Below are 19,444 nucleotides of genomic sequence, written 5' to 3'. Positions count from 1 at the left end.
CCAGCTGCGCGCTGACACCGGCCTCGGGGACAACCCGGAGGACGAGGTGCAGGGCGATCCGGATGGAGACGGTGGAACTCCCGCAGCATTGAAGGGTCCAACACGTCCTCCAGCGGAACCCAGCATCTCTCCTCCGGAACGTACCCCTCCCACTGCACGAGGTACTGAAGGCCCCTCGCCCTACGCCTCGAATCCAGTATGGAGTGAACGGAATACGCCGGGGCCCCCTCGATGTCCATAGGGGGCGGAGGAACCTCCCGCACCTCAGACTCCTGGAGCGGGCCTGCCACCACTGAGTAGAGAAGAGACACATGGAATGAGGGGTTAATACGATAATCGGGGGATAGTTGTAACCTGTAACTAACCTCGTTCAGTCTCCTCAGGACTTTAAATGGCCCCACAAACCGCGGCCCCAACTTCCGGCAGGGCAAGCGGAGGGGCAGGTTTCGGGTCGAGAGCCAGACCCGGTCCCCTGGTGCGAACACCGGGGCCGCAGTGACAGTCTGCGCTGGCTTTCTGGTGCAGCACGGCCTGCTGAAGGTGAACATGAGCGGCGTCCTATGTCGCCTCCGCGCGCCTGAAGCAGTCGTCCACCACAGGAGCCTCGATCTGACTCTGATGCCAAGGCGCCAGAACCAGCTTGTACCCCAGTACGCACTGGAATGGGGAGAGGTTAGTGGAGGAGTGGCAGAGCGAGTTCTGGGCCATCTCTGCCCAGGACACGATCGCACCCACTCAAGCGTGTAAACAAGGCCTCCGCAGTCTGTAGGGCTGTAGGGAGACCGGGCAGAGGGAGGAGACAGCAGGACTTAAAGAAACGGTCCACAACGACCAGGATCGTGGTGTTACCCTATGAGGGAGGAGGATCGGTAAGGAAATCCACCGACAGGTGCGACAACGGCCGTTGTGGAACGGGTAAGGGGTGTAGCTTACCTCTGGTCAGGTGTCTAGGAGCCTTACACTGGGCGCACACCGAGCAGGAGGAAACATAAACCCTCACGTCCTTAGCCAAAGTGGGCCACCAGTACTTCCCACTCAGACAGCGCACCTTCTGACCGATGCTTGGATGACCAGAGGAGGGTGACGTGTGGGCCCAATAGATCAGCCAGTCACGGACAGCAGACGGGCTTTCCCCGAGAGGCAGTTGGTGGTTTTTGGTAGCGTGTGTTGTTCACCAGTCTGCTGGTGAGTTCTGCACTGTAAAAAAGTCTAGTTGTTTCATCTAATTATTATGAAGTAACTGGTTCCACAGCCTTTTTAAGTTTAATACACTTTTCAATCAAAGTGTTATCTGAAATTAACACTTTTAGTTGGCCCAAACTTAGCTCCAATTTAGTGAACAGTTAACCTGACTACTCCCTCATCATTGATTTGAGTTACTTATTTCAGTAACAGTCTAATGTTGGTCTGTATAGTACTCATTTTTATGTTTCTCCTTAGTCGCTATGATAAATAAAATCATTTTACTTGAGTACTTTTAACAGAGCTGAGATTTACTTTGAAGTGCAAAGTGTAGCAATACAGATGAACTCAGTAATTGACATAGACACGGTGACATAGCAGGAAGCTTTGTGTCCTCAGTCCCAAGAGGTTGATAGTTCAAAGTCCAGGTGAGGATGTGTTGAATAATCATTTCTGTAGAAATGATTATGCACAATGTAATCATGTGTGTCAAATATGTCAGTTGAAAATATTGTATGTCAAAAGCATAATTTATGTAGGTGTAACTAGTTTCAAAGCCTTTTTAAGTTAAGATGTCGAAATAATAATATCTAGATGAATGAACATGTGAGGTAAGTTGAGCAAACACATCATTTTAAGTTGACTTCATTTTTGTGTAAATTTTCAGAAGTTGGAGCTATGTTTTGGCCAACAACAAATGTTAAGATCAGGTAACACCTTGATCGAAAAGTTGAGTAAACTTAAAAAGGCTGTAGAACCAGTTACTTAAAGATGCACTGTGCAGAAATCGCTCCGCCATTGCCTGGTTGCAAACATTCTAATAGTTTGCCCAATTTCGGTTTGTGACAAAACAAGCAAGTATTGTGTAGAGAATCATTCTACCTTCCATAACCAAAAATATTGTATTTTCAGCTGTTTGAAGCTGTACATAACAAAATAAAAGATGCTAAAACGAAACTTAAGAACGGGAAGTATAGAAATAGAGCACATAGAACACATCTACTGCTTTTTAGACTTGCTTACAATGAGAATGACAGATCTATAACTCACATCTATAACTGTTACTTGTTGGTCGGGTCACCCAACAAGTAGCTATAAGAATTTTTTTTTATAGTGTGTTGGTTAGGCCTGTATATACCCTATGTTTGGGGTTCTAGCCTGGGTTAGTTCTTTATGTACCCTATGTTTGGGGTTCTAGCCTGGGTTAGGTCTGTATGTACCCTATGTTTGGGGTTCTAGCCTGGGTTAGGCCTGTATATACCCTATGTTTGGGGTTCTAGCCTGGGTTAGGCCTGTATATACCCTATGTTTGGGGTTCTACCCTGGGTTAGGTCTGTATGTACCCTATGTTTGGGGTTCTAGCCTGGGTTAGGCCTGTATATACCCTATGTTTGGGGTTCTACCCTGGGTTAGGTCTGTATGTACCCTATGTTTGGGGTTCTAGCCTGGGTTAGGCCTGTATATACCCTATGTTTGGGGTTCTAGCCTGGGTTAGGTCTGTATATACCCTATGTTTGGGGTTCTAGCCTGGGTTAGGCCTGTATATACCCTATGTTTGGGGTTCTAGCCTGGGTTAGGCCTGTATATTCCCTATGTTTGGGGTTCTAGCCTGGGTTAGGTCTGGATGTACCCTATGTTTGGGGTTCTACCCTGGGTAACTGTTCGGTCTGTATCTCCATTGTGTTTATATGCATTACAGTTGGGGGTGTTTGCTAAAGTGTTCTGGTGTCTGTTCGGTCTATTTTAGTGTGGCACTCCACAGGTCTGCTCTCTTTAAATTACATCATCATAAAGAGTGTAGTGTGGCTTTTATTTTGACGGTTGGCCTGTGTGTTTCCATGTCTGTTTTCTCAGTCACACACCTCCCCTGGGCGAGTCAATGAACTATCCTTCTTCCATTCCTTTGCTTGCACCGTCGCTCTACCTCTTTCTCTCGTTCTTCTGTACCTCTCTTGCTTTCCCTCTACCCTCTCTTTCTCTCTCTTTCTCTCTCTCCCTCTCTTTCTCTCTCTCTCTCTCTCTCTCTCTCTCTCTCTCTCTCTCTCTCTCTCTCTACTGTTTCTCCCTCCCTCTCTCCATCTCTCTCTCTCTCTCTCTCTCTCTCTCTCTCTCTCTCTCTCTCTCTCTCTGTGTCTGTATAAAGGGCAGGTTTGTATGGTATAACAGGGAGCTACTATACTACATAGTTTTTATAACCCACAACCCCCCCCCCCCCCCCCCCTCTCTCCCCCCCTCTCTCCCATCTCGCCCTCTCCTTTCCCCCCATAGACTGAACTCCCTTTTTCTTAAAAGGTCATCTTTGGTCACTCTGTTTATCCTTCTCCCCTCCCCCGATCTCAATTCAATTCAATTTAAGGGCTTCATTGGAATAGGAAACATATGTTGACATTGCCAAAACAATTTAAACTCTCTCGCTCCCTCTGTCTTTCACTCTCTTAATTTCTCTCTCCCCACAACCCCCTCTCTCCTCACCACCCCCTCTCTCCTCACAACCTCCCCTTTCCTCACATCCCCCTCTCTCCTCACATCCCCCTCTCTCATCACAACCCCAGCCCCTCTCTCCTCACAACCCCCCTCTCTCCTCACATCCCCCCCTCTACTCACAACCCCAGCCCCTCTCTCCTCACAACTCTCTCCCTCCTTACAACCCCCCCTCTCCTCACAACCCCACCCCTCCCTCCTTACAGCCCCCCCTCTCCTCACATCCCCAGCCCCTCTCTTCTCTCAACCCCAGGCCCTCTCTTCTCTCAACCCCAGGCCCTCTCTCCTCTCAACCCCAGCCCCTCTCTCCTCTCAACCCCAGCCACTCTCTCCCCACAACCACCTCCCTCCCTACAACCCCAGCCCCTCTCTCCTCTCAATCCCAGCCCCTCTCTCCTCTCAACCCCAGCCACTCTCTCCCCACAACCACCTCCCTCCCTACAACCCCAGCCCCTCTCTCCTCTCAACCCAAGCCCCTCTCTTCCACAACCCCTCCCTCCTTACAACCCCCCCTCTCCTCTCAACCCCCTCTCTCCTCACAACCCCAGCCCCTCTCACCCCACAACCCCAGCCCCTCTCACCCCACAACCCCAGCCCCTCTCACCCCACAACCCCAGCCCCTCTTACCCCACAACCCCAGCCCCTCTCACCTCACAACCCCAGCCACACTAAACTCACAACCCCAGCCACACTAAACTCACAACCCCAACCACACTAAACTCACAACCCCAGCCCCTCTCTCCTTTCAACCCCAGCCCCTCTCTCCTTTCAACCCCAGCCCCTCTCTCCTTTCAACCCCAGCCCCTCTCTCCTCACAACCCCAGCCCCTCTCTTTCTATAACTTTCTCTCTGTTGTAATGTTCCCTCAGGGTTGTGTGAGTGTTTCAACATCGATGTTAAGCGGCCTCGTATCTACACTGGTCCAGAGGAGGCCCTATTTGGTTTCTCTGTGCTACAGCATGACAATGCGGGGGACAAATCGTGAGTACCAACGTCTGTATGTGTGTGTGTTTGTCAAAGGTCAAAAGGGGGGTGCTTATATTTGTCCTGTTTCACTGCATGTACAAGTGGGTAACCTGTATGAGTGTACAGGTTATTAATGGCGACCCTGGAGCGATTAGGGTTCACTGCCTTGTTCAATGGCAGGCTACCTGCCGCCCTCCAGGCTACCTGCCGTCCTCCAGGCTACCTGCCGTCCTCCAGGCTACGTCCTCCAGGCTACCCGCCGCCCTCCAGACTACCCGCCGCCCTCCAGGCTACCCGCCGTCCTCCAGGCTACCCGCCGTCCTCCAGGCTACCCGCCGTCCTCCAGGCTACCCGCCGTCCTCCAGGCTACCCGCCGTCCTCCAGGCTACCTGCCGTCCTCCAGGCTACGTCCTCCAGGCTACCCGCCGTCCTCCAGGCTACCCGCCGCCCTCCAGGCTACCCGCCGTCCTCCAGGCTACCCGCCGTCCTCCAGGCTACCTGCCGCCCTCCAGGCTACTATCAATTAGTGTATCTGTAGTAGGATGCATTGATAAAATCCTCTTACCTGATTGGCTGTGTGTGTGATTGTGATGCAGGATGCTGGTTGGTGCTCCTTGGGATGGACCTTCCAATACCAGGAGAGGAGACGTGTACAAATGCATCGTGGGAGAGGAAAGGAGCTCCAACTGCACCAAAACCAACCTAGGTGAGAGACAACCACAGATCTAGGATCCTAATCTTAACCATTTGGAGGAGAAGCACTAAACTGACCATAGCTCAGCCTCTAGGGAATGTCATCAACCATCTTTCTCCTCCCTCTCTGTCTCAGGTGAGAGCACGTTACAGAATGTATCTAGAAACCTGAAGAACTCTCATCTAGGAATGACCCTCAGTCCAGACTCACCTGATGGATTCCTGGTACGTTCTCTGTCCCATTGGCTGACTGGTTGACTGATTGATTGATGAATTGATTGAGACAGTGGGCTAACATGGTCTTGAGTCTTGCAGACAACATGTGTTTGATACTGGGTTACATATGGCTGTAGGAACTGAGTCAGTCCTGGAGGGATGTGGTGGGGGTGAGAGGAGGAGGTGGTGTGTTTGTTTGGTATGGAATTTTCAATGAGTCAGCTGGGGGTGGCCATGTTTAGAAGGAATTAACATTAGATGCCATGTCTGTGTGTGTTCAGAATCCACCCTCATTATAGGGCAGCTTTTCTTACCATACATTCAAGCGCACACATACACACACACACACACACACACACACACACACACACACACACACACACACACACACACACACACACACACACACACACACACACACACACACACACACACACACACACACACACACACACACACACACACACACACACACACACACACACAAACACACACACACACACACACTGGGCCACGTTGTCCTAGCAGAGTCTTCTGATCCAGGTATCTCCAGATCTCTATGGTTACAGAGGAATTACTGGGTGGCTGTGCCAGCAAGCAGCCACTCCTGTGTGTGTGTGTGTGTCTTCCAGCAGTTTGCAGCTACTCTGGGTGCAGAGTCAAACACAGTTCACTAATGCCAGGGCCAGCGCACCCTGTTTTTGCGCGTGTGTGTATTTGAACCCCTGTGGTAGAGTCTAAAACAGGATCGGAATGCAGCTCCGGCCCTTTGGTAATGACAGGCCTACCAAAAGACATAGCAGCTCTCGCCCTCCTCTCCTTCTTTCCTTTCTCTCATCCCTCTCTCACCATCCCTCCCTCTCTCTCTGTCTCTGTGTCTGTACTGGAGCTGTGCTGGGGCCTTTGGTAATGACAGGCCTACCAAAAGACATAGCAGCTCTGCCCTCCTCTCCTTCTTTCCTTTCTCTCATCCCTCTCTCACCATCCCTCCCTCTCTCTCTGTCTCTGTGTCTGTACTGGAGCTGTGCTGGGGCCTTTGGTAATGACAGGCCTACCAAAAGCCATAGCAGCTCTCGCCCTCCTCTCCTTCTTTCCTTTCTCTCATCCCTCTCTCACCATCCCTCCCTCTGTCTCTGTCTCTGTGTCTGTACTAGAGCTGTGCTGGGGCCTTTGGTAATGACAGGGTCATGTTTTCTCTCTCATCCCTCTCTCCTTCACTCTTTTCATTTTTATTTTGTCTCCTAGTGTGTATGAATGTTGTTCCTTTTATCCTAGCTCTCCTCTCTCCCCACACTCCTCCTTTCCCTTCCGCTCTCTTTGGTTTTAAAGCCAAATAAAAAGTATGCTTTGAAGACATCAATATTGTTATGTGACTCTTCTGCCTCACCTCATTCACTACAATTGAATGCTGTTCATTGACTACAGCTCAGTGTTCAACACCATAGTACCCTCAAAGCTCATCACCAAGCTAAGGATCCTGGGACTAAACACCTCCCTCTGCAACTGGATCCTGGACTTCCTGATGGGCTGCCCCCAGGTGGTGAGGGTAGGTAGCAACACATCTGCCACGCTGATCCTCAACACTGGAGTTCCCCAGGGGTGAGTGCTCAGTCCCCTCCTGTACTCCCTGTTCACCCACGACTGCATGGCCAGGCACCACTCCAACACCATCATTAAGTTTGCTGACGACACAACAGTGGTATGCCTGATCACCGACAATGACGAGGAGGTCAGAGACCTGGCCGGGTGGTGCCAGAATAACAACCTATCTCTCAACGTAACCAAGACTAAGGAGATGATTGTGGACTACAGGAAAAGGAGGACCGAGTACGTCCCCATTCTCATCGACGGGGCTGTAGTGGAGCAGGTTGAGAGCTTCAAGTTCCTTGGTGTCCACATCAACAACAAACTAGATTGGTCCAAACACACCAAGACTGTCCTGAAGAGGGCACGACAAAGCCTATTCCCTCTCAGGAAACTGAAAAGATTTGGCATGGGTCCTGAGATCCTCAAAATGTTCTACAGCGGCAACATCGAGAGCATCCTGACCGGTTGCATCACTGCCTGGCATGGCAACTGCTCGGCCTCCAACCACAAGGCACTTCAGAGGGTAGTGCGTACGGCCCAGTACATCACTGGGGCAAAGCTGCCTGCCATCCAGGACCTCTACACCAGGCTGTGTCAGAGGAAAGCCCTAAAAATGGTCAAAGACCCCAGCCACCCCAGTCATAGACTGTTCTCTCTACTACCGCATGGCAAGCGGTACCGGAGTGCCAAGTCTAGGACCAAAAGGCTTCTCAACAGTTTTTACCCCCAAGCCATAAGACTCCTGAACAGGTAACCAAATGGTTACCCGGACTATTTGCATTGTGTGCCCCCCCAACCCCTCTTTTACGCTGGTGCTACTTTCTGTTTATCTTATATGCATAGTCACTTTAACTATACATTCATGTACATACTACCTAAATTGGCCCGACCAACCATTGCTCCCGCACATTGGCTAACCGGGCCATCTGCATTGTGTCCCACCATCCACCAACCCCTCTTTTTACGCTTCTGCTACTCTCTGTTCATCATATATGCATAGTCACTTTAACGATACCTACATGTACATACTACCTCAATCAGCCTGACTAACCGGTGTCTGTATATAGCCTTGCTACTCTTTTTTCAAATGTCTTTTTACTGTTGTTTTATTTCTTTACTTACCTACACACACACACACACACACACACACACACACACACACACACACACACACACACACACACACACACACACACACACACACACACACACACACACACACACACACACACATACTTTTTTTCGCACTATTGGTTAGAGCCTGTAAGTAAGCATTTCACTGTACCTGTTGTATTCGGCGCACGTGACAAATCAACTTTAATTTGATTTGAATTGGGATTAAATGGCTTTATTGGTCTGGTGCGTTCCAGCTCTGCTACAATACTCATGAAAACTGTCACCATGTCAACAACTTCTTCACCCCATCCCTCACGCTCTCTCTCTTCTCCCTCTCTTTCATTTCATCTGTTCTCAAACCACAATTATATGCTTTTCCATGACATACCCCCCCCCCCGCTTATACCCAATTGTTCTCCTCATCTCTCTTTCACTCTCTCGCTCTCCCTCTCCCCACATCTCTCTTTCTGTCTCCCTTCTCTCTCTCTCTGACTCTCTCTCTTTCTCTCTCAGGCCCCCATCTCTCTCTCTCTCTCTCTGGTTCTCTGTCTGTCTTTCTCTCTCTCTTTCTTTTTCTCTCTCTCTATCACGCTCTCTCTCAGTTCCCCCTTTCTCTTTCTCTCTCTATCTCTCTCGGTCTCAGTTCCCCTCTCTCTGTCCCCTCCCTCTCTCTCATTCCCTCCCCTTTTTGTCTCAGCGCCTCCCTCAATTTTATTTCAAAGAGCTTTATTTGTATGGGAAACATATGTTTACATTGCCAAAGCAAGTGAAATATATAATAAACAAAAGTGAAAAAAACAATAAAAAAAGTTCCAATGGCTATATACCGTGTTGTAGCGATGTGCAAATAATTAAAGTACAAAAGGGAAAATAAATCAAGTTAAATATGCATTTACGATGGTGTTTGTTCTTCACTGGTTGCCCTTTTCTTGTGGCAACAGGTCACAAATCTTGCTGCTGTGATGGCAGACTGGTATTTCACCCAATAGATATGGAAGTTTATTGTTGTTTTCAAATTCTTTGTGGGTCTCTATAGTCTGTGGGAAATATGTCTCTCTATGGTCATACATTTGGCATGAGGTTTGGAAGTGCAGCTCAGTTTCCACCTCATTTTGTGGGCAGTGAGCACATCGCCTGTCTTCTCTTGAGAGCCAGGTCTGCCTACGGTGGCCTTTCTCAATAGCAAGGCTATGCTCACTGAGTCTGTACATAGTCAAAGCTTTCCTTAAGTTTGTGTCAGTCACAGTGGTCAGGTATTCTGCCACTGTGTACTCTCTGTTTAGGACCAAATAGCATTCTAGTTTGCTCTGTTTTTTTGTTGATTCTTTCCAATGTATCAAGTAATTATTTTTTTGTTTTCTCATGATTTTGTTGCTGTCCTGGGGCTCTGTGGGGTGTGTTTGTGTTTGTGAACAGAGCCCCAGGACCAGTTTGCTTAGGGGACTCTTCTCCAGGTACATCTCTCTGTAGGTGGTGGCTTTGTAATCAAAGGTTTGGGAATCACTTCCTCTTAGGTGGTTGTAGAATTTAACGGCTCATTTTTTGATTTTGAGAGTCATTTTTCCTAGAAGGCCAGCATCCCGGAGTCGCCTCTTCACTGTTGACGTTGAGACTGGTGTTTTGCGGATACTATTTAATGAAGCTGCCAGTTGAGGCCTTGTGAGGCATCTGTTTCTCAAACTTGACACTCTAATGTACTTGTCCTCTTGCTCAGTTGTGCACCGGGGCCTCCCACTCCTCTTTCTATTCTGGTTAGAGACAGTTTGCGCTGTTCTGTGAAGGGAGTAGTAAACAGCGTTGTACAAGATCTTCAGTTTCTTGGAAATTTCTCGCATGGAATAGCCTTCATTCTTCAGAACAAGAATAGACTGACGAGTTTCAGAAGAAAGTCCTTTGTTTCTGGCCATTTTGAGCCTGTAATCATACCCACAAATGCTGATGCTCCAGATACTCAACCAGTCTAAAGAAGGACAGTTTTATTGCTTCTTTAATCGGGAAAACAGTTTTCAGCTGTTCTAACATAATTGCAAAAGGGTTTTCTAATGATCAATTAGCCTTTTAAAATTATAAACTTGGATTAGCTAGCACAACGTGCCATTGGAACACAGGAGTGATGGTTGCTGATAATGGGCCTCTGTACGCCTATGTAGATTTTCCATTAAAAAAATTGGCCATTTACAGCTACAAAAGTAATTTACAACACTAACAATGTCTACACTGTATTTTGGATACATTTTATGATATTTTAATGGACAAAATATTGCTTTTCTTTCAAAAACAATGACATTTCTAAGTGACCCCAAACTTTTGAACGGTAGTGTATGTTGAAGAGGGTGGAGCTCAAACTGCATCCCTGTCTCACCCCACGGCCCTGTGGAAAGAAATGTGTGTGTTTTCACCAATTTTAACATTACGCTTGTTGTTTGTGTACATGGATTTTATAATGTTGTATGTTTTTCGCCCAAAACAGCACTTCATCAATTTGTATAGCAGACCCTCATGCCGAATTGAGTCAAAAGATTTTTTGAAATCAACAAAGCATGAGAAGACTTTGCCTTTTCTTGTTTGACAATTAGGGTGTGCAGGGTGAATACGTGGTCTGTCGTACGGTAACCCCCCCCCCCCCCTCTCTCAGTCTCCCACCCTCTTTCTCTATCTGGGTCTGCCTCTCCTCCGCCTAGCCTGCTGGTGTTTATTGGTGTGTTCAGTAGCAGACCTGACCAACAGCCCAGTGGAGAAGTCCACTCTGTCCTTGTCTTGTGCCTCTCACTCTCACCAATAAATCAGTGCTAGCTAGGACCATATGACACTTGTGTACGTTATGTTACCTTTACAGGTTCACTTAAAGCTAAAATAATAATCACGTGTGTGTGTGTGTGTGTGTGTGTGTGTGTGTGTGTGTGTGTGTGTGTGTGTGTGTGTGTGTGTGTGTGTGTGTGTGTGTGTGTGTGTGTGTGTTCCAGGCGTGTGCACCCCTGTGGTCTCAGGAGTGTGGTACGTCAGTCTTCAGTACGGGGATTTGTGCTTCTGTCAGCGACGAACTGGAACCTAGAGAGACCATCGCCCCTACAGCACAGAGTAACTGCACACACACACACACACACACACACACACACACACACACACACACACACACACACACACACACACACACACACACACACACACACACACACACACACACACACACACACACACACACACACACACAAAGAGTGGGTTGCATTTATAAACCCGAGCACACACACACACATCACAGCTGAATGGTAATGACTCAGTAGAGTTCATTTCATGGGGTTTTGGGGGTTATATGGGTCCTTAGTACTCTCAGCGTTCCCTTAAGGATCCAATAATGTGTTTTCTGTCCAGGATGTGCAACATACATGGACATAGTGATCGTTCTGGATGGCTCCAATAGTATCTATCCCTGGTATGAAGTCCAGAACTTCCTCAGTAACATCCTCAGCAAGTTCCATATCAGCCCAGAACAGATGCAGGTAAGATTGTGTGTGTGTGTGTGTGTGTGTGTGTGTGTGTGTGTGTGTGTGTGTGTGTGTGTGTTTGCGTCTGTACATTTCTGTGATGAAATCCTAGGGATTCTGTTGGTTGAGTCTCAGTCAACTAGACAAGCCAGTCCTTTACACTGAAACACAACACGTTGTAGTAATCGGATGAGAATGAATGGATGGACTTATGCAATGGCACAAGACCTGGCCTAAACATGGGGAGGGGAAACATGAGGGGAGGGGAAACATGAGGGGAGAGGGAACATGAGGGGAGAGGGAACATGAGGGGAGAGGGAACATGAGGGGAGAGGGAACATGAGGGGAGAGGGAACATGAGGGGAGAGGGAACATGAGGGGAGAGGGAACATGAGGGAGGGGAAACATGAGGGGAGAGGGAACATGAAGGGAGAGGGAACATGAGGGAGGGGAAACATGAGGGGAGAGGGAACATGAGGGGAGAGGGAACATGAGGGGAGAGGGAACATGAGGGGAGAGGGAACATGAGGGGAGAGGGAACATGAGGGGAGAGGGAACATGAGGGGAGAGGGAACATGAGGGGAGAGGGAACATGAGGGGAAAGGGAACATGAGGGGAGAGGGAACATGAGGGGAGAAGAAGTAGCAGTGGGGTAGAAGTTAGGGGAGGATGGGAGATGAGAAGGAAAGGGAGAAGAGGAGGGGGAGAGGGGGAGAGGGGGAAGATTAGAGAAGAGTGGGAATAAGGGGTTTGGAGGGGGTCAGTAGCAGAGGGGTTGAGGTTTAGGTTGAGGATTGGAGAGGGAGATGTGGACAAGTAGAGGACAGGGGGAACATGGGGTCATGTTCTATCTGTGGATATCCCACTGTATGCTCAACTACATTGGAAAGACAGCCAGACACAATTATGTGTGTGGTTTTGTTTCTACCATGACCTTGTATGGTTGTGTTCAGGTGGGGGTTTTGCAGTACGGTGAGGTTGCGGTCCATGAGTGGTCACTGAGAGACTACCAGACAACACAGGAGGTGGTTGAAGCAGCTAAGAACATCAGCCGACAGGAGGGGCGGGAGACACGCACAGCATACGCCATCCACATGGGCTGGTACGTCTGTCAATCAATCATAAGCCATTCTCATTGGCTGGTCAATGTCTCAATCATAACTCACTCTGCCCTTTAACAATGTCAAATATTTCCTTATTCTTTTCTTCTCTGTGGAACATGGAATCCAGCTGAGGCTGAGGGGTATAGAGGGGTCATAGGTCAAAACATAACAAACAGCTGTCTAATATGGACACCTGATATCTCACACCATAAAAGTTATCCTTTGAAAATTACATTCCTCCTTTATTAAACTCATACACATATAGTGTACCACACCCATACTACACACACACACCCGTACTCTACACACCACGGCTTTCATTCTCACTCACACACACACACACACACACACACCACGGCTTTCATTCTCAATCACACACACCCGTACTCTACACACCACGGCTTTCATTCTCACTCACTCATACACACACACACACACACACACACACACACGGCAGGTAATTGGGGAGTTCCTGTTTTCCAGCACATTTAAAGGTAAATGGTCAGGATGTGAGAAGGGCAGTTTAAAGAGAAGTCAATGGAAATTTTAAAAACAGTTTAAAATCAGTTTAAAGGCAGTTTAAAGGCGATGACTGGAAATACAGGCACCACCCCTGTAGACTGTCATTACCTTTCACCCACACCACCGCTACGTAAAACAGACTACTAATACTAATACTAATACTATTAACCAATGTTCCCTCCAATGTTTTTCATCACTGAGCTTATTTCAGGTCAGCTGAGTGCAAAGTTTAACGGGGAAATTCTGTGCAACTTCCGGCATGCGTTTACTGTGAACACTGAGGCTGTACCCGTTTTAAGTTCGTTTTAACAGTGGTCAAGTAGGCTACTGTGGCTATTTGATCATAATGTAGGCCTATCAGAGTGGTCTACCATCAAAAACAATGGAGAAAATGCATCCCATAACATTTTAACATGGAAATAGCTGTTCCATCGTCAGCTTACAGTAGCAGCCGATGTGTGGTGTTCAATGTAGGCCTACATTCCATGAGACTTGTGAAAAAACCTGCAGGGCTTGACATTAACCTGTTTATCCACTTGTCCTTCAGACAAGGAGGTGACTGAAAATGTTGTTGTGTTGTTTGATGCAAGAAACCACTTGACAAAATAAAAAGCATTATAATTCCCACACCATTATTACAGAGAATCAGACAAATGATTGTCACGTTCTTCAAAATGAGCGGACCAAGGCGCAGTGTGAATTGAGTTCCACATCTTTTTCATACAAAGTGAAACTAGAAACAAAACAACAAAACTTACAAGGAACGTGAAGTCGTAGTGCCCAAACACACTCACACAAACAATATCCCACAACCCAGGTGGGAACAATGGAGAACTTAAGTATGATCCCCAATTAGAGACAACGATAATCAGTTGCCTCTAATTGGGAACCATACCAAGCTCACCAACATAGAAATTGGAAAAACTAGAACACCCCCTAGTCACACCCTGACCTACAACACCATAGAGAACCAAGGGCTCGGCGCAGAGGAGGGCCCTGGCCATGGAACTGGGTTGGACTCCACACCCGGACTGGGCATCGGCGCAGAGGGAGGCTCCGGCCATGGAGCTGTACTGGACACCGTGCCTGGACTGAGCACCGGCGCAGAGGAAGGCTCCGGCCATGAAGCTGTACTGGACACCGTGCCTGGTCTGGGCATCGGCGCAGAGGGAGGCTCCGGCCATGGAGCTGTACTGGACACCGTGCCTGGTCTGGGCACCGGCGCAGAAGAAGGCTCCGGCCATGGAGCAGGACTGGACGCCGTGCCTGGAAGCTCCGGGCCGTTGACCGTCACTGGAAGCTCCGGGCCGTTGACTGTCACTGGAAGCTCCGGGCCATTGACTGTCCCGGGAAGCTCCGGGCCGTTGACCGTCACTGAAAGCTCCGGGCCGTTGACCGTTGCCAGAGGTTCCGGACCGTTGACCGTCGCCGGAGGTTCCGGACTGTTGAAGCTCCGGACTGTGAACTGTCGCCGGAAGCTCTGGACTGTGAATGTGCCGGGAGTCGGCACAGGACGAACCGGACTGGGGAGGTGCACTGGAGGCCTGATGCGTGGAGCCGGCACAGGTTGCACCAGACTGGTGACACGCTCTTCAGGGCGAGTGCAGAGAGCAGGCACAGGACGTACCGGACTGGGGAGGCGTACTGGAGATCTGGTGTGTGGAGCCGGCACAGGTTGTACCAGACTGGTAACACGCTCTTCAGGGCCAATGCGGTGCCGAACACACCAAACCAACATCTCTCTCCTCTCTCTCTCTCCCAACTTCTCCATCGACTCCCTGACGGTCTCTGGCTCTCCAGGGCGAGTGCAGGGAGCAGGCACAGGACGTACCGGGCTGGGAAGGCGCACTGGTGGCCTGGTGCGTGGAGCCGGCACAGATGGTACTGGGCTGAGAAAGCGCTCTTCAGCGCGCCTGCGCTGCAGCATACTCCTCGCCAAAACCTCTCTCTGGTATCCCTCGTTGAACTCCTCCAGAGTTTGCCATTCGGGCTCTGGCACTCCCCGCTGCTCTGCCGACCGCTCCATGTGCCCCTCCCCCCAAAAAATCTTGGTGTTCCTGTGGCCGCGGTCCCCGGCGTCGTCGCTGTCCCTTTACCCTCCTTGGCGACTCCCGCCAAGGAAGGGTCTCGTTTCTCCCAAGATTTCCTCCCAAATCCGAAACTCCTTTACCTCATTTACACTCTGCTTGGTCCTGCGTGGGTGGGATATTATGTCACGTTCTTCAAAATGAGCGCACCAAGGCGCAGTGTGAATTGAGTTCCACATCTTTTTCATACAAAGTGAAACTAGAAACAAAACAACAAAACTTACAAGGAACGTGAAGTCGTAGTGCCCAAACACACTCACACAAACAATATCCCACAACCCAGGTGGGAACAATGGAGAACTTAAGTATGATCCCCAATTAGTGACAACGATAATCAGCTGCCTCTAATTGCGAACCATACCAAGCTCACCAACATAGAAATAGGAAAAACTAGTCACACCCTGACCTACAACACCATAGAGAACCAAGGGCTCCATATGGTCAGGGCATGACAATTATGCTAGCCTCTGCCTAATGGCTACTTAGCTTATTCAAGCCTATTTAAAAATACAACACAGATTTTCAAAGATGTCTAGAAATGCATACATTTTGTGCTCTTGTAGGAAGCAACCACTCCCCTATTGCTGACAACAGATTCTATATAACTGGGTTAATAACTCACTAACTAGCGAAGGATATGAACAAATGTAGAAATGTGCACATGTTGCTACGTGTAACTCTCACTTTGATCTCAAAACAAGAACATCTACTGACAACTGCTCATGCTGTACAAACAGTCCAGTTCAAAGTGAAACGCATAGACCCATATATGGCAATGGTCTATTTGCAAATATGCCTACTGAGGCTCTGATTGGTTATAGCGCACCGGTCTGTGTAGAGTATGGGCCTGAGTCGTGCCTGTTAATGCAATAGAATCCTACTCCGATGCATTCCGAATACAACAACATCTCTTGCAGAGTTAGTTTTGTTTTGGTATGTTTTATTAAAAGTGGCTAATATTGTGTTGATTCGATCACAATTTCCACAGTAAAGGGAAACGTTGATAGTGTTAACTAACGGAAAACTCTAGAAAGTTGATTGAAGTTCAATCTCATGCTTCTCTGCGTGCTCTGATATTTATTCTGCACGGTCCAGGGGGGGCTGCGCATGCGCACTGCACGCAGTTTAGAGGGGACATTGGCATTAACCCTTGTTTATGAGTGCTGGGTCGAAACGGTCATAGAACATGTCAGACGGACTCTGTCTGTCTGTCTGTCTGCCTGCCTGTCTGTGCTGTTTTGTTTCTTGGACTTCTTGTACGAATCAAACACACACAGATGAAAAGATACCAGAGCTGGCATTGGTAGGAAGACTGACGGGGTTGGCTGTTGCTGGGTCAGCAAAGCTGCAGGTGTGGCCACTGTAGTACAGCCTGGTTAGCTCCTACAGCCACTGCAGCTGTACAAACACACACACGCACACACACACACTCTGGAGGAGTGTGAGAAGAGAAACATCACTGGATACGCCATCGCAGAGAACACACAGACGCACATACACACACACTCACACACACACACACACACACACACACACACACACACACACACACACACACACACACACACACACACACACACACACACACACACACACACACACACACACACACACACACACACACACACACACACACACACACACACACACACACAGTGAGGTCAGACGCTGGGAGACAAGAAGAAAGTACAGGGAGTGAAACAAAACAAGGACAGCATCTGGACAAGGGGAGCAAAACAACATTAATGCAGAAACTGAGGAAGTGACAGATAAAGGGGAGGGTCCAGGTGAGTCCCATGAAGCGCAGAGGCGCGTAACGATGGTGACAGGTGTGCGTAATGATGAGCCGCCTGGCGCCCTCGAGCGCTAGAGGGACGTGACACACACTCACACACAAACACACACACGCATGTACGCATGCACGCGCACACGCACACGCACACGCACACACACACACACACACACACACACACACACACACACACACACACACACAGGGAGCAGTATAAGACGCATAGAGGCTAAATGAGTGATATAGGAGAGTAAAGCAGTCTATTAAAAGGGTATCAGCTACTGCCTCTCACTGTGTCATACACATTTTACCATGTGACACACACACACTCATGCTGTGTTATGACCACACACACACACACACACACACACACACACACACACACACACACACACAGGGAGCAGTATAAGACACATAGAGGCTAAATGAGTGATATAGGAGAGTAAAGCAGTCTATTAAAAGGGTATCAGCTACTGCCTCTCACTGTGTCATACACATTTTACCCTGTGACACACACACACTCATGCTGTGTCATGACCACACACACACACACACACACACACACACACACACACACACACACACACACACACACACGTGTTGTGTCATGACCACACCCACACACACACACTCAGCCACATCAGAGCTGGGCTCTTACCCACGTCTTTTTACTAGTGGATTTCACACTATTCTTTTATTTTTGTCTTTCTCTGTGTCTCTTTCTCGCTGTATGTCCATAGGCCCTGGTCTCTCTGCTCTCTTTAATTGGTCAAGTGGCAGCACAGTAATTGCTGGTTTATTCCTGCTTAATGTGTGTTTGTAATAAACTGTTTTTAAAAGTGTTTTCTCTCTTGCTCCACTAGTGTTCTAGAATGTTTATCTTCAGTCATCTCTCCTCTTCACAACCTCTCCTTATGTTACTTTTCCTTCCCTCTCTTTTTCCTTTCTTCTACTACATCCTCCTTTCCTCCATCTATCCTCTTGTGCTTTCTTCTCTCTCTCCTCCCTCTCTTCTCCTCTCTCCCCTCTCCTCTCTCTCTCCTCCCTCTCATCTCCTCTCCCTCTCCTCTCTCCTCCTTCTCTTCTATTCTCTCTCTCCTCCCTCACTACTCCTCTCTCTCCTCCCTCTCTTCTCCTCTCTCTCCTCTCTCCTCCCTCTCCTCTCTCCTCCCTCTCTTCTTATCTCTCTCTCCTCCCTCTCTTCTCCTCTCTCTCCTCCCTCTTTTCTCCTCTCTCATCTCCACCCTTTCTCTCTCTCTCTCCTCTCTCATCTCCACCCTTTCTCTCTCCCTCTCCTCTCTGTCTCCTCCCTCTTTTCTCCTCTCTCTCCTCCCTCTCTTCTCCTCTCTCTCCTCTCTCATCTCCACCCTTTCTCTCTCCCTCTCCTCTCTCTCTCCTCCCTCTCTTCTCCTCTCTCTCCTCTCTCTCTCCTCTCTCTCTTCTCCTCTCATCTCCACCCTTTCTCTCTCCCTCTCCTCTCTCTCTCCCCCTCTCTCCTCTTGTCTCTGGCTGGCTGTATAATTAGCAGGCTGTGCAGGGAAACGGTTGTTTTTAACCAGACCGTTTCTTGCGGGTTCACCACATACTTTATATTTAGCTTGGGCCAGAGTTACGCCTGAAAATGACTGAGTTCACTAACACTGGCTGCACTAGGCATTGTGTGTGTGTGTGTAAGTGCTAGCAGACTCTACCCACTAAATGTCCAGTGGTCAAAACAGGTCACCACCAGACAAACAGGGTGTGGTTATATGTTTGTGTGTACGTGTGTGTGCACGTGTGTACTTGTATGTGTACAAGTGTGTTTGTGTGTGTGTGTTGTCGCTGCACATCCTTTGTGTTTAGGATAGGTTGTGTGTCATGGTAACACCAGTGATGTGGTAGAGCTGTACTTTAAAAGGAAATTACCAACTGTATTTAATGACTAGACTGACTGACTGACTGACTGACTGATTGACTGTGACTGACTGACTGACTGACTGACTGACTGTCTGATTGACTGTGACTGACTGACTGACTGACTGACTGACTGACTGACTGTGACTGACTGACTGTGACTGACTGACTGACTGTGACTGACTGACTGACTGTGACTGACTGACTGACTGACTGTGACTGACTGACTGACTGATTGACTGTGACTGACTGACTGACTGACTGACTGACTGACTGTCTGATTGACTGTGACTGACTGACTGACTGACTGACTGACTGACTGAC

The 19,444-nt window shown here is 48.6% G+C and overlaps 2 protein-coding genes across 2 annotated transcripts in view; both read left to right on the top strand.

The window, feature by feature from the left end:
• Window positions 1-19,444, top strand: part of LOC139421213 (uncharacterized) — a 1,124,809-nt gene that overhangs the window by 521,883 nt on the left and 583,482 nt on the right. The gene's annotated exons all lie outside the window — the stretch shown is intronic.
• LOC139421026 (integrin, alpha 10) overlaps window positions 1-19,444 on the top strand; it is a 55,305-nt gene that overhangs the window by 6,083 nt on the left and 29,778 nt on the right. Inside the window, exons 2-7 of the mRNA XM_071171503.1 lie at window positions 4,533-4,644; window positions 5,226-5,335; window positions 5,459-5,547; window positions 11,205-11,319; window positions 11,611-11,738; window positions 12,677-12,825. Of these exons, the coding sequence (XP_071027604.1) occupies window positions 4,533-4,644; window positions 5,226-5,335; window positions 5,459-5,547; window positions 11,205-11,319; window positions 11,611-11,738; window positions 12,677-12,825 (703 nt within the window). The remainder of the gene's footprint in view (window positions 1-4,532; window positions 4,645-5,225; window positions 5,336-5,458; window positions 5,548-11,204; window positions 11,320-11,610; window positions 11,739-12,676; window positions 12,826-19,444) is intronic.

This window comes from Oncorhynchus clarkii, chromosome 2, assembly GCF_045791955.1.
Source record: "Oncorhynchus clarkii lewisi isolate Uvic-CL-2024 chromosome 2, UVic_Ocla_1.0, whole genome shotgun sequence".
In the NCBI taxonomy this organism is placed as follows: Eukaryota; Metazoa; Chordata; class Actinopteri; order Salmoniformes; family Salmonidae; genus Oncorhynchus; species Oncorhynchus clarkii.
This window is presented reverse-complemented; position numbering and strand designations above follow the sequence as displayed.